The sequence below is a fragment of the Silurus aristotelis genome (genome assembly GCF_946808225.1).
Source record: "Silurus aristotelis genome assembly, chromosome: 9".
Taxonomy (NCBI): Eukaryota; Metazoa; Chordata; class Actinopteri; order Siluriformes; family Siluridae; genus Silurus; species Silurus aristotelis.
In genome coordinates this window covers 22,335,544-22,351,503 of record NC_139582.1, presented here as the reverse complement: position 1 = coordinate 22,351,503, position 15,960 = coordinate 22,335,544, and the positions used below count along the sequence as shown (strand labels likewise).

At 39.7% G+C, this 15,960-nt stretch overlaps 1 protein-coding gene across 1 annotated transcript in view; it reads left to right on the top strand.

Moving 5' to 3' along the window:
• LOC310731139 (ryanodine receptor 3) overlaps positions 1–12,718 on the top strand; it is a 417,468-nt gene extending 404,750 nt beyond the window's left edge. Inside the window, 3 exon segments of the mRNA XM_083550556.1 lie at positions 7,003–7,103; positions 10,340–10,391; positions 10,611–12,718. Coding sequence (XP_083406682.1) covers positions 7,003–7,103; positions 10,340–10,391; positions 10,611–10,706 — 249 coding nt within the window. The 3' untranslated portion in view covers positions 10,707–12,718.
• Positions 12,719–15,960: the final 3,242 nt, after the last annotated feature.

The following is a 15,960-nucleotide window of genomic DNA, read 5'->3' as shown; positions in this document are numbered from 1 at the left end:
TGGAAATTGCCAAGCAGCTTGGTGAAAAAAGGTCCACTGTTGGAGCAATCATTAGAAAATGGAAGAAGCTAAACATGACTGTCAATCGCCCTCAGATTGGGGCTCCATGCTCCAAGATCTCACCTCATGGGGTCTTAATGATCCTAAGGAGGGTGAGAAATCAGCCCAGAACTACATGGGAGGAGCTGGTCAATGACCTGAAAAGAGCTGGGACCACCGTTTCCAAGGTTACTGTTGGTAATACACTAAGACGTCATGGTTTGAAATCATGCATGGCACGGAAGGTTCCCCTGGTTAAACCAGCACATGTCCAGGCACGTCTTAAGTTTGCCAATGACCATTTGGATGATCCAGAGGAGTCATGGGAGAAAGTCATGTGGTCAGATGAGACCAAAATAGAACTTTTGGGTCATAATTCCACTAAACGTGTTTGGAGGAAGAAGAATGATGAGTACCATCCCAAGAACACCATCCCTACTGTGAAGCATGGGGGTGGTAGCATCATGCTTTGGGGGTGTTTTTCTGCACATGGGACAGGGCGACTGCACTGTATTAAGGAGAGGATGACCGGGGCCATGTATTGCGAGATTTTGGGGAACAACCTCCTTCCCTCATTTAGAGCATTGAAGATGGGTCGAGGCTGGGTCTTCCAACATGACAATGACCCGAAGCACACAGCCAGGATAATCAAGGAGTGGCTCTGTAAGAAGCATATCAAGGTTCTGGCGTGGCCTAGCCAGTCTTCAGACCTAAACCCAATAGAGAATCTTTGGAGGGAGCTCAAACTCTGTGTTTCTCAGTGACAGGCCAGAAACCTGACTGATCTAGAGAAGATCTGTGTGGAGGAGTGGGCCAAAATCCCTCCTGCAGTGTGTGCAAACCTGGTGAAAAACTACAGAAAACGTTTGACCTCTGTAATTGCAAACAAAGGCTACTGTACCAAATATTAACATTGACTTTCTCAGGTGTTCAAATACTTATTTGCAGCTGTATCATACAAATAAATAGTTAAAAAATCATACATTGTGATTTCTGGATTTTTTTTTTTTTTAGATTATGTCTCTCACAGTGGACATGCACCCTCCATGATTTCTAAGTGGGAGACCTTGCAAAATAGCAGGGTGTTCAAATACTTATTTTCCTCACTGTATATATATATATATATATATATATATATATATATATATATATATATATATATATATATATATATATATATATATATATATACACAGTGCCTTGCGAAAGTATTCGGCCACCTTGATCTGTGGAAAGAACTGAAAACTGCTGTTCACAAATGCTCTCCATCCAACCTCACTGACCTCGAGCTGTTTTGCAAGGAGAAATGGGCAAAAATTTCAGTCTCTTGATGTGCAAAACTGATTGAGACATACCCCAAGCGACTTACAGCTGTAATCGCAGCAAAAGGTGGCGCTACAAAGTATTAACTTAAGGGGGCTGAATAATTTTGCACGCCCAATTTTTCTGTTTTTTATTTGTTAAAAAAGTTTGAAATATCCAATAAATTTCGTTCCACTTCATGATTGTGTCCCACTTGTTGTTGATTATTCACAAAAAATTACAGTTTCATATCTTTATGTTTGAAGCCTGAAATGTGGCAAAAGGTCGCAAAGTTCAAGGGGGCCGAATACTTTTGCAAGGCACTGTGTGTGCATATATATATATATATATATATATATATATATATATATATATATATATATATATATATATATAGTAAAACCCCACTGTACGAGCATAATTCGTTCGTGAATATTGCTCATAGGTCCATTTGCTCGTACGTTCGAACTGATTTTCCCCATAAGAATGAATGTAAAAGTGATTTAATCCGTTCCGAGATCTCATTCTATCACTAATTTCTGCACTTAAAAAGTATTTGCAGCCTATTTTAACAAACAAATACACTGCAAATTACCGTAATGTGAACATAATTTAACACTGACCCATGTGCTATTGGTTGATTGCGAGTGTAAGATGCGCACCATGCTCGTAACCTTCTTGGTTTCCATGGTAATTCTATTTACTTTCGTTTTCACAGCACCATCACTGATTTTCTTAGGAGACATTTTTCAGGATTTATAGTGAAATAAAAATATAAAACAAAAAAAAAGTTAAGTTTTTGCTGCACAGAACAACGAGAGCGACTGAGTGATACGTCATCAACTAAGCGACTGATGCTTCCCTCCGCCGAAAACGGGGACCCGGCAGCGTGGGTTTGCTCGTGCCTTCGAAATTTGCTTGTGAAACAGGGTAAAATTTTCAGAGCAAGGTCGCTCGTGTCTCCGTTTGCTCGTACTATAGGTGGCTAGTACAACGGGGTTTTACTGTGTGTGTGTGTGTGTATATATATATATATATATATATATATATATATATATATATATATATATATATATATATATATATATATATATATATATATATATAAAAAAAACACACATTATATACACATATACATGAATGTGAAATGTTTCTTTGCAGGGCTTTACGTTCACGGGCCTTTGTACCATACAGTGATGGAGTTGGTCAGGATGCTCTCAACGATGCAGTGGTAGAAAATCGTTAAAATCCATGGGGACAGATGAGCTTTCTTGAGACTTCTCAAGAAATACAGGCGTTGTTGTGCTTTCTTAACCAGAGCTGAAGTGTTCTGGTGCCAGGACAGATCCTCAGAGATGTGAACTCCCAGGAACTTAAAGCTGGAGTTCCATTGAGGTTGACTGGTAGATGTCTCCTGCTGTTGGAATTCCCGAAAGTCCACAACGAGCTCTTTAGTCTTTGTGGCGTTCAGGGTCAGGTTATTGTTGGCACACCATGCTGTCAGACTTCGGATCCCTTCCCTGTAGGCTGATGCATCGTTGTTTTCTATCTGGCTGACCACGGTGGTGTCATCTGCATACTTGATGAAAATGTTGAGTTATACAGAGGAGCACAATCGTAGGTGAACAGGGAGTAGAGTAGTGGGCTCAGAACACAGCCCTGTGGGATGCCAGTGTTCAGACTGAGGGTGGAGTATACCTGGTTGCCCAACCTAACAGATTGAGATCTGTTGGTGAGAAAGTCCAGAATCCATCTGCAAGTGGAGGTGCGGATACCCAGGTCACTGATCTTAGTGATCAGTACAGTAGGGAGGACTGTATTGAATGCAGAGCTAAAGTCAATGAACAGCATTCTGATGTAGGTGTTGTTTTTATCCAGGTGGGTGATGGCTGAATAAAGGGCTGTGGAAACTGCATCCTCTGTTGACCTGTTCGGGCGATAGGCAAACTGATGTGGGTCCAGTGTAGGTGGTAGGCCCGCAGTGAGGTGATTCAAGACCAGTTTCAAGACCAAAGCACTTTATAGTGATGGGGTGAGTGCAACTGGGCGAAAGTCATTCAGGCATTTGTTAGCTGAGTGCTTAGGCACAGGTATGATGGTTGTGGTCTTCAGGCATGTAGGAACCGTGGCTTGGGCCAGTGACAGGTTGAAAATTTCAGTGAAAACCTGTGCCAGTTGTCCAGTGCATGCTCTGAGAACATGTCTCCGTATGCCATCTGGGCCAGCTGCCTTGCGTGCATCCACTCTGCTAAACGCTAAATAGACGCCCATTGTTGAGAGTGAAAGTGGGCTGTAAGCTGTAGAAGAGTCAGTGGTTGAGGTTAAATGTCCTATGCTTTGATCGATACAAGCAAAAAAAGTGATTGGAAGGGACTGCTGGTTGGTTGAGCTGTAGGTTTGTAGTCCGTGATGGACTGGATGCCTTTCCACATGCATCTGGGGTCAGAGTTAACTTCTATGTTAAGTTTGAATGTGAGCTGCTTCCAACAGGAGACAGACTTCAGAGTTCATCCACGGCTTCTGATTAGGAAAGCATTTCACGTGTTTGACGGTAGTGACATTGTCAATGCACGTGTTGATATGGTCCAAAACAGATGATGTGTAAATGTCCATGTTCGTGTGAGAGTCCAGTGTGGCCTGTGAGGCAAAAATGTTTCAGTCAGTATCCTGAAACTGTTGCTGTAGAGAAGAAATGGCCCCCTCTGGCCATACCTTTACTGTCCTCACAGCTGGTTTCACCCGTTTAAACAGTGGTGTGTATTTGGGTAGCATGAACAAAGAGAGGTGATCAGACTGACCCAAGTGGGGAAGGGGAATGGCTGTGTATGCCCCAGGTATGTTTGTGTATACCCGGTCCAGTGTTTTGTCCCCTCTGGTAGAGCAGGGGACATTACGGTGAAATTTTGGTAAAACAGATCTCAGGTTGGAGTGGTTGAAATCTCCAGCAAAAACGATAGCTCCTTCGGGATGTGCAGACTGTTGTTTGCTGATAGCTGCGTGAAGTTCATCGATAGCTAGTTTAGCATTAGCGTCCGGCAGAATGTACACCGCAGTCACAACAATGGCTGAGAATTCTCTCGGAAAATAAAAGGGTCTGCACTTAATCATCAAATACTCTAAGTGAACAGAGCAATGACTTTCAGTAACAGTAGAGTCCGCGCACCTTGGTTTGTTTCCATAAATGCACAGACCTCCACCCCTGCGCTTACCAGAGTCCTCTGCCTTTCTGTCTGTGCTGCAGATTTGGGCCCACTTGAGAATCCTGGTGTTGTAAATATCCTGAAATACAAGTAGGGCTACTCTACAGATGGACTGTGTTGTTTTAATTACCTGCTGGACAGCTTTTCTTTTCTGAGCAGTGCAATTCCCAAACCACACAGTAATTGAGCTGGTGATTACACTTTTGACTGTACATCTGTAGAACTCCTGTTGAGTATTGTGGCACCATGTGAGGTCCTCACTGATGTTAATTAGAAGGGATTTAAAAGTTTTTCCCACCTTCACCAATTAATCATCTCCTTAGTCTTATCCACATTTAAGAAGAGAGACTGTTCTCTTAACACTAGGACATCAGTCCCACCCACCATGTTTTTTCTCCTCCAGTGATGAGTTCAATGACTGTGGTGGCATATGCAAACTTTATGATCCTGGTGTTAATTTGGGAGGAGAGTGTATAGCAGTGGACTCAGAACACAGCCTTGGTGAGTCCTTGTACTCAAAGTTCTAATACTAGATGTTCGGTGCCTTATCCTGACTGACTGAGGTCTATTTGTCAAGAAATTAAGAATCCAGTTACAGAGAGAGTGTAACAGTCCAAGGGCAAGGAGCTTTTCTAAGAGTTTTTATGGAATGACTATGTTAAATGCTGATTTGTAATAAATAAAAAGCATTCTCACATATTCTTGTATCCTTTCCTTCCAAGTGTGAGAGGAGTGTGTGAATGGCAGTGTTAACGGCATCATCAGTAGACTGGTTTTATCTATATGCAAATTTAAATTGATCTTTGGAGACTGGGATGGTCATTTTTATGTGGGACATACAGTAACTATATAAATAACTCAACATACATCCATTATTGCCTAAATAACTGCCAACAAAATTGAGAACACCCTAACTGAACATGTCATAACTGTGTCCAAAGTATCAATATTTTGTGTGAGCACAATTGTTATCTATAACTAACATAATCCTCCTGGGAATGGATTTCGCCAGAGCTGCACAGATTGTTGACATCATGGAGCTGCTGGATGTTAGACACATGGTGCTTCTCCAACTTCCACTTGAGGATGCCCCACAGGTGCTCATTACAGTTTAGGTCTGGAGACATACTTAACCACTCCATCACCTTTAGCTTTCTCAGCAAGGCAGTTGTCATCTTGCCGGTGTGTTTGTGTTCGTTTTTATGTTGGATACTGTGTTCATCAAAGTTTCTGAAGAGAGAGGGCATCATGTTCTGCTTTAGAATGTCACAGTGCATGTTGGAATCTATGTTTCCCTCAATGAACCACAGCTCCCCCTACCAGCAGCACTCACACTTCAGACCATGATGCTACACCACCATGCTTGACTGTTGGCAAGAGACAATTTTCTTTGTACACCTCATAAGGGTGTCACCACATATGGTGGACACTATCTGAGCCGAACAAGTGTATCTTAGTTATATCAGACCACAGGACATGGTTATAGTAATTCATGCTCTTGCACAGGTTGTCTTCAGCAAACTGTTTGCAGGCTTTTTCGTGAGCACTGACAAGTGAACCTTCCGCTACCGCAACCTGTAAAGCAGTGCTGGCAGCATTTATGTGTCTGTTTTTTGAAGCCAGCTTCTGCATCTAACACACAGCACAAGGACTTCTTTGACCCTTGCAAGGTCTGTTTTGATTGGAACCCATTCTGGAAACCCTCTGTATGAATGACCCTGGCCACTGCACTGTAATTTAGTTTTAGAGTTACTGATCTTCTCATAGCCTAGGCCATATTTGTGGAGAAGTGCCATGGTGAACATCCAGTGGTCAGTATTGGAGTATTGTACTCAAAGCATAAAGTGTTAACTGCTCTAATACAAGATAGACAAAAGCAGACAAAAAAAAAACATTAACATGATGAATAGGACATGTAGCTTTGCATGTTTACACGATGTACAGCTTTTTTTACTTAGTGTGTACTCAGTTTTATTGCCAGCTATTCTAACAATAATGGCTGTATGTTAAGTAATTTTCAGAGGACATTAAATCTACACTGCTATACAAGCAGCACCTTGACGATTTTCATTTAGTATTTTATATATTGATACAATTAAAATATATTTAAAAATAGATCATACCTAATAAAAACATTGTGTGTATTAGACTGTATAAGCTCCGCTCACTTCTGGTCTGAAACTGCTGTGTTGCAAGTATTGCCTCTGTAGTTCTGCAATTCGACATAAAAAACCTCAAGCCTCTTTCCTTTTTTAGTTTCCTTTTGACTATCTTTTCCATCAACCCACAAAAATTACTTGTTTTCTGTAGTTTGGTTTTAAATTATTAGAAAAAATTAAAAATAACCGTCCTTTTACATTTTTCAAATAATTTTTCTAAAACAAAAATTGAATGACCATAAGGTACACGTAACAACATATAATATAATAGCTTTTAAATGAGACATATCTGTGTGTTTCAGACTAAATGCTTCATCTGTGGAATTGGGAATGATTACTTTGACACAACTCCACATGGATTTGAGACACACACATTACAAGAGCACAATTTGGCAAACTACCTGTAAGTATGCCCACCTCACCATTGATTTTTTTTCCTTGTAATCCTGTGTGCTAGAATATTTTTATATTTGTATTCATAATTATTTGCTTTGGAACCCAGCCATTAGTGTACTCTTAGTGCCAGTCCCAAGCCTGGAAAAATGGGGAATGTTACATTAGGAAGGGCATCCAGTATAAAACACAGGTATTGTTAGCCAACAGGATACCGATGGAAATTGGGCTACTGTTGGCTGAAGGAGGAGAAGGAGAAGTGGGAAATGTCAGAGTGTGTTTAGGAGACCAAGTGAAAAGGGAGTAAGGCCAGTAACATTAGAGGTGGGTTTAAACTGTTCTTTCATGGTATCGATGGAAAGAAAAATTGCAGAGGGGTTATTCTGAAGTAAGAGTACAGTAAGAGTGTAGTGGCGGTGAAGAGAGTTTCTGATTTTTTTTATGAACGTGAAGCTGAAAGCTGGTTGAAGGGGTGATGATAAATGGCATCAGTGTCTTTGCTTTACAAGTGGGTTGAGTTAGATGCAGTGGTGGAGAGTGTACCTAGGAATGAATGTGACTGGGGCAGACTTTAATGAGCATGTAGGTGAAGGGAACAGAGGTAATGAGGAGGTGATGAATAGGAATGGTCTTAAGGAGTGGAATGTGGAAGGGCAGATGGTGGGCAGTGTGAAATACTTATTTTAAGAAAATGGAGGAGCATAGGGTGACGTATAAGAGTGGAGGAAGGTGCCCACAGGTGGACTATGTTCTAAGTAGGATATGCAACCTGAAGGAGATTGGAGACTGTAAGGTGTTGGCAGGGCACAGTGTAGCTAGACAGCATCGGACGGTGGTCTGTAGTATAGTTTTGGAGGTCAAGAAGAAGAGGAGGTAAGTAAAGAATAAGATGGTGGAAACTGAAGGAGGAAGGCTGTAGTGTGAGATTCAGGGAAGATGCCAGACAGGGGCTCAGTGATGTTGAAGAGGTGATGGGTGATTGTGCAGAAGTGATAAGGGAGACAGCTAGAAAGGTCCTTGGTGTGACATTTGGAAATATAAATATAATTGAATTGAAAATAAAGACAAAGAGATGTGGTGGTGGAATGAGGAAGTGAAGGAGAGCGTAAGGAGAAAGAGGTTGGCAAAACAGAATTGGGATCGAGAGTGATGGGAAAAGTAGGCAGGTTGTACAAGGTGATGCGGAAGCAGATAAAGAAGAATGAAGGCATATGAGAAAAAGGCATATGAGGATCTGTATGAGAAGTTGGACACTAAGGAAGGAGAAAAGGATTTATACCGGTTAGCCAGGTAGAGGGGAAGGTGAAGGATGTGCTGCAAGTTAAAGCAATAAATGATGGAGATGGAAATGTGTTGACTAGTGAGGTGAGTGTGTTGAGAAGATGGAGGGAATATTTTGAGCAGCTGATGAACGAAAAATTAGAGAGAGGAAGTGGAAGTGGATAGGATTAGTAAGGAGGAAGTGAGAGCAGCGATTAGGAGGATGAAGAGTGGAAAGTCAGTTGGACCAGATGACATACCGGTAGAAGCATGGAGATGTGTAGGAGAGATGGCAGTGGAGTTTTTAACCAGATTGTTTAACAAGATTTTGGAAGGTGAGAGGATGCCTGAGGAATGGAGAATGAGTGTGCTGGTACCGATCTTTAAGAATAAGGGAGATTTGCAGACCTGCAATAACTACAGGGGAATAATGTTGATCAGTCACACCATGAAGTTATGGGGATAAAGAAGTGGAAGCCAGGCTGAAAGAAGAGGTTACCATCTGTGAGCAACAGTATGGTTTCATGCCGAGGAAGAGCACCACAGATGCAATATTTGCTTTGAGAATGTTGATGGAGAAGTATAGAGAAGGTCAGAAGGAGTTGCATTGTGTGTTTGTGGATTTAGAGAAAGCGTACGACAGGGTACCAAAAGAGGAGTTGTGGTATTGTATTGGAAGTCAGGTGTGGCAGAGAAGTATGTGAGGGTGGTGCAGGACATGTATGAGGACAGTGTGACAGCAGTGAAGTGTGCAGTAGGAATGACAGACTGGCTCAAGGTTGAGGTTGAACTGCATCAAGGATCGGCTCTGAGCCGATGAGGTCAGACTGGAGTCTCCATGGACTATGATGTTTGCAGATGATAGTTATTTGTGGATAGATTAGGGAGCAGGTTGAGAAGAGCCTGGAGAGGTGGAGGTATGTGCTGGAGAGAAGGGGAATGAAATTCAGTAAGAGTAAGACAGAGTACATGGGTGTAAATGAGAGGGAGGGCAGTGGAGTGGTGCGGTTGCAGGGAAGGTGGATGAGTTTAGGTACCTGGGGTCAACAGTGCAAAGTAACGGAGAGTGTGTTAGAGAAGTGAAGAAAAGAATGCAGGTAGGGTGGAGTGGGTGGGGAAGAGTGGCAGGAGTGATTTGTGATAGAATATCTGCAAGAGTGAATGGGAAAGTGTATAGATCTGTGGAAACCTGTTATGTTTATGGTTTAGAGACAGTGGCATTAAATAAAAGACAAGAAGGGGCAGAGTTGAAGATGAGGTTTTCGTTGGGAGTGACGAGTTTATTAGAGGGACAGTGCATGTTTTTGGAGACAAAATGAGAGAGGCCCGATTAAGATGGTTTGGACAGGTGCAGAGGAGGGACATGGGGTATATCGGTAGAAGAATGCTAAGGATGGAGCCACCAGGAAGGAGGAAAAGAGGAAGGCCAAAGAGGTTTATGGAAGTGGTGAAGAAAGACATGCAGGTAGTTGAATTGAAAGAGGTGGATGTAGAGGACAGAGTAATATAGAGAGAGTTGATCCACTGTGGCGACATCTAATAGGAGCAGCGGAAAGAAGAAAAAAAAGATAATTATTTGCTTCGGAATCAGTATTTTGTAGCCAATAATTCCCCTTATTGTCTTTAATAATAGGTGTCATTTTTGGTATACACATTAAATTATATTTTATTAACAAAAGTCCTTGTGTAGTAGTAATAGTTGTAGTTTTCTCCACATTTTTATTATGTCCTCAGTGAGGTTTATTGCCGAACTACAGTAAAACCTTCCTATTTCAAATCACACTGCCATCAGCACTAGGGACAAAAAAGGAAGTTTAGCAGACTTTTGTGTCCTGTAAAACCTGGATTATGTTATGTTGATGATCAGAACAGATCTTGATTATCATCATAATAAACTTAAAGTATCTTCACTCAATGTCTAAATTAATATTTGTTGTTTTTATTTATGCTTATTCTGTTTACTATTTGTTATACCTAATATTTTAGGTTTTTCCTAATGTATCTTGTCAACAAGGATGAAACCGAGCATACTGGCCAGGTAAGCTATACGTTTTTTGTATGCCTCTATTCTGTTTTGTCTGGTCAATATCTGAATGAAACAAAATCATTAAACAAAATTTTTCTGAGTAAGCAAAATGTTTCTTAAATTCAAACATATATTGTACTTAGTTTTGGAATAGGGACTGTCAAACTAGCCTATTCATTGTTTTCCCTGATTAGCGCATTCAAAAGAGGTTTCTGTTTATTTCCCCCACAGGAGTCATATGTGTGGAAGATGTATCAGGAGCGATGCTGGGATTTCTTTCCAGCCGGAGACTGTTTCAGGAAACAGTATGAGGACCAGCTGGGCTAAAGCAAGCAAGATTCTAAATCCACCAGCCTGTAATCAGAGTTGCGAGCAGTATACTGTACCAGCTGCTTTTTCAATTTGAGCTTGAACCATCACCATTCTCCACTCAAATAAATGGTCCTTGTCCTTCATTCTATTCCTATTTCATCAAATGTTATTTTTCCTCCACTACAGATGATGCAAAATGATGCATTTCTATTTGTTACCTCAATCAAGAGTGCCAATTTAGCAAAGACTGTCTTGTTTCACTCAATATTTACCATGCTTGTTTCTTAGTAAAAAAGACAATTTTTATTTATTTATTTATTTTTGTGCCTTTATTCCACCCTAAAACTTCTGCACAAAGTTCTTGTCCTTTTTAAAGCTACTTGTTTTTGTTGCTTTACAGATTTAATTTAAACTGTTTGCTTTTTTATGCTATGGAACAAGCCTGTGGCAGGTATGTATAAAGCCTCTCAGAGTAAAATTTCAGGAAATATAGTAACACTCTACTTTTAAGAATTAAAGCAATGTGCAAAAATTCTTTAGCCATTAGGAATACTGTTAAATGGGCTAAAGTTTATGAGCAAGAGTTTCTTTTCAGGTAATAGTTCTGAGATGGGATGTATTACAACAGATTTTATACTTTTGTTTTGTCTGTTAGTAATCAAATATCACTAATGATATGCAATACTGGCTGACTGAGGCACAGTCATTCAGTTCATGTGGTCATCTGGCTTCTCTGTTAATATGATCTCAAAATTAAGATTGCATGTGGATTGTAAGTGTGAATAAACAACAAATTTTAGTTATAAAGTGCTTCCATTTTTAGCCAATTACTCAGCATTTATTAAATGCAAAGGAACATAAGCTACCATATCAATGGCTTTAGCTGGTGTACCATCAGGAGTGTTGTATTTTGAGATGTCTCAACCCATAATGGCTCTGCTGGAGTGACTAATCTTAGATTGCACACAGATTTTCACAAGTCCATCTGTTCCCTGCAAATCCAAAACCAAAATAAAATTTAATAGTCAGTTGTTAAACTTGAAAAATAATAGACTATTTAATTTGTTTATGGCTTCTTGTAATTAAAGGCTGTGATCTCTATCTGGCATCTCTTTTTTAGCAATTAAATGTGGTTAAGATGCATCAGCATATGAATAATTATTTGCCTACATCAATTCCTGAATTTACTATAATCTTAGATTATTTGGTTGCAGTGGTGTTTAAGTTTAAATAGAGAATGTCATAAACAAGTTAATTCTCCAAAGCAAATATTAGTCAATATGGAGGTGTAATTTAAATATTTGGTGGAAGTTACAGGAAATGTTATTAACACTGTAGGTTAACAATTTTTTTCTGCTTAAGAATATTGTCATTATGATGCATGACTTTTTAAAAATTGCTTATTTCTTAATTTCAGAACATAAGACAAAAAAAATTATAAAAATAAAAATACAAGATATTGCGTTACATATCTTGTGCACTTTTATCAGTTCTTGAAATTGTGTACTTCATGCTCTAGATTTAATCTTCAAATTAAGATTGTTCAGCAACCATTTAGGACACATTTTTATATCCAGCTTTCAACTAAATTCTTTTGGGGCTTAAGAAGGCTTCTTAAGTAATTAAATTCCAAATCTTTATAGTCCAGTCCTTTCCTAGAAATGGTTGGTCTTGGAATGATTTGCCTTCTTTCAAGTACTGGTGAAGTGCCTTATTTTCATGTCAACTATGCAAATTGATTTCTTTTCTTTATTTATTATAAGCATAACACAGATGCTCAGAGTAAAATAGCTTTTTAATTTTAATAAAAAAAAAAAAAAGTAAAAAATACATGTATGCCTTGCCAGAAGCAGTGTTAGTGTGATAAAAAAAACTGAATGCTCATGAAGCTACTAAAATGTAATAGAGAATTATGGCAAACGAAGAAAAAAAAAGGAGATTGCTGTTGTATGGAGATTTCTATGTAGTAGCCTTGCTGTATTGTGCACTTCTTTTAAAGGACAAATAAAAGTAATTGATGAAGAACATCTTTTATCTTATTATGTAACTTTCATTTGTTTAGAGATATTTCATAACTCACTGTTCCCTGATTAATTTAACAAGTAAGGTTAATGCTGGATTTGCCAATTTATGAATGGTATGTTGAGGTTTTTGTTGGGAGTGACGAGGATGGACAGTATTAGAAATGAGTTTATTAGAGGGACAGGGACGTTTGGGAGACAAGGTGAGGTAGGCGAGATTGAGATGGTTTGGACATGTGCAGAGGAGAGACATGGGGTATATTGGTAGGAGACACGCTGAGGATGGAGCCACCTGGAAGGTGGAAAAGAGCAAGGAGGAGCTTTATGGATGTGGTAAGGGAAGACATGCAGGTAGTTGTGTTGAAAGAGGCAGATGTAGAGGACAGGGGTGTATGGAGACAGATAAGCTGCTGTGGCGACCCCTATTGAGAGAAGCCAAAAGAAGAACAAGATGGCCATTAATTATTTTTTTTTACATTTTAAAATTTCCATTTTATATAAATAAATGCTGTATCATATTTTTAAGGAAGTGAATACATTGAAAAATATGTAAATATAGTTAAATCCTTCCAGAAATAATACTTAGTATTTATTATTTAAAGTATACATTGTCTGTTACTTTATATAGTTTCTATTGTTTTAGCCACATTGAAACACACTCCTCTTTTTCTTTCAGCTGCTCCCATTAGGGATCGCCACAGCAGATCATCCGTCTTCATACTACTCTGTCCTCTACATCTGCCTTATTCAAACTAACTACCTGCATGTTTTCCCTCACCACATCCATAAACCTCCTCCTTGGTCTTCCTCTTTTCCTTCTTTCTGGTGGCTTAATCCACAGCATTCTCCTACCAATGTACCCCATGTTTCTCCTCTGCTCATGTCCAAACCATCTTAATTGGGCCTCTCTTACTTTGTCCCCAAAACATCCTACATACTTTCACCACAAATCACCATATCATCTGCAAACATTATAGTCCACAGACACTCCTATCTGTTCTCGTTTGTCAACTTGTCCATCACCATTGCAAACAGAAAAGGGCTCAGAGCCGATCCTTGATGCAATTCTACATTCACCTTCAACCAGTCTGTCGTTCCTGCTGCATACTTCACTGCTGTCACACTGTCCTCATACATGTCCTGCACCACCCTCACATACTTCCTCATACAATACCACAACTCCTCTCTCGGCACCCTGTTGTACGCTTTCTCTAAATCCACAAACACACAATGCAACTCCTTCTAAAATTCTCTATACCTCTCTATCAGCATTCTCAAAGCAAATAATGCATCGGTAGTGTTTTTCCTTGACATGAAACCATACTGTTGCTCACAGATAGTCACCTCTTCCCTTACCCTGGCTTCCACATCTCTTTCCTATGACTTCATGGTGTGACGGTAGCCTGTAGTTACTTCAAGGCCTGCACATCTCCCCTGTTCTTAAAAACTGGTACCAGCACAATCCTTCTCCATTCCTCAAGCTTTCTCTCACCTTTCAAAATTTTGTTAAACAACCTGGTTAAATACTCCACTGCCATCTGACTTTATACTCTTCATCCTCTTAATTGCTGCTCTTACTTCCTCCTTACTAATCCTATCCACTTCCTGCTTCACCATCTCCACATTATCCGCCCTTCTCTCTCTCTCTCATTTTCCTCATTCATTAGCTGCTCAAAATACTCCCTTCACCTCCTTAACACACTCTCCTCACTAGTCAACACATTTTCATCTCCATCGTTTATTGCTCTAACTTGCAGCACATCCTTCCCAGATCGGTCCCTCTGCCTTGCCAATCTTAGAATGTTTGCAGGGTCGGCATCTACTTCTTTAAAGGTCCTTTAGGTAAATAGCAGTAGTTTGTAGTCGATTTGAATCTTAACAGGTAGCCAGTGTAGGGATGATAAGAATATGGTTATATGGTCATATTTTCTTGACCTTGTGAGAACTCTGGCTGCTGCATTCTGGACTAACTGCAGCTTGTTTATTAATAATGCAGGACAACCACCTAGTAATGCATTAATCCAGTCTGGAGGTCATGAATGCATGGACGAACTTCTCTGCATCAGAAAGAGACATGTTCCTTAGCTTAGCAATATTTCTAAGGTGGAAGAAGGCTGTTTTTGTAATTGGTTAATATAATTTTTTTGTCTAAAATAACTCCCAGGTCTTTTACTGTTGATCTACTAGTTACAGTACATCCTTTTAAATGCAGGTTAAAATGCTGGAGCTTCGGTGTACTGGTTTTCGGGCCAATGAGCATATCAGAATTTAATAATAGAAAGTAATGAGTCATCAAATCTTTTGATTCTTTGACACACAGTAATCTGAGCCAATTGAGCTGTATCGTCTGGTTTCTATGAGATACATATAGTTGGGAATCATCAGCATAACAGTGGAAGCTAATCCCATGCCTTCTAATAATATTTCCCAACGGAAGCATGTATATTGTGAAAAGCAGGGGTCCTAGAACTAAACCTTGTGGCACCCATATTTACTTGCATCAACCTAGATCACTCTCCATTTAATTCTACAAAATGGTAACGATCAGACAGGTAGGATTTAAACCAGCCTAATGCCGCTGTACAAACCCGATTCCAAAAATGTTGGGACACTGTACAAATTCTGAATAAAAACAGAATGCAATGATGTAGAAGTTTCAAATTTTAATATTTTATTCAGAACACAACATAGATGACGCATCAAATGATTAAACTGAGAAAATGTATCATTTTAAGGGAAAAATAAGTTGATTTTAAATTTAATGGCATCAACAAATCTCAAAAAAGTTGGGACAAAGCCATGTTTATAACTGTGTGGCATCCCCTCTTGTTTTTATAACAGTCTGCAAACGTCTGGGGACTGAGGAGACAAGTTGCTCAAGTTTAGGAATAGGAATGTTGTCCCATTCTTGTCTAATACAGGCTTCTAGTTGCTCAACTGTCTTAGGTCTTCTTTGTCGCATCTTCCTCTTTATGATGCACCAAATGTTTTCTATGGTTAAAAGATCTGGACTGCAGGCTGGCCATTTCAGTACCCGGATCCTTCTTCTACACAGCCATGATGTTGTAATTGATGCAGTATGTGGTCTGGCATTGTCATGTTGGAAAATGCAAGGTCTTTCCTGAAAAAGACGATCTCTGGATGGGAGCATATGTTGTTCTAGAACTTGGATATACCTTTTAGCATTGATGGTGCCTTTACAGATGTGTAAGCTGCCCATCAGAGATGCAGGCTTCTGAACTAAGCGC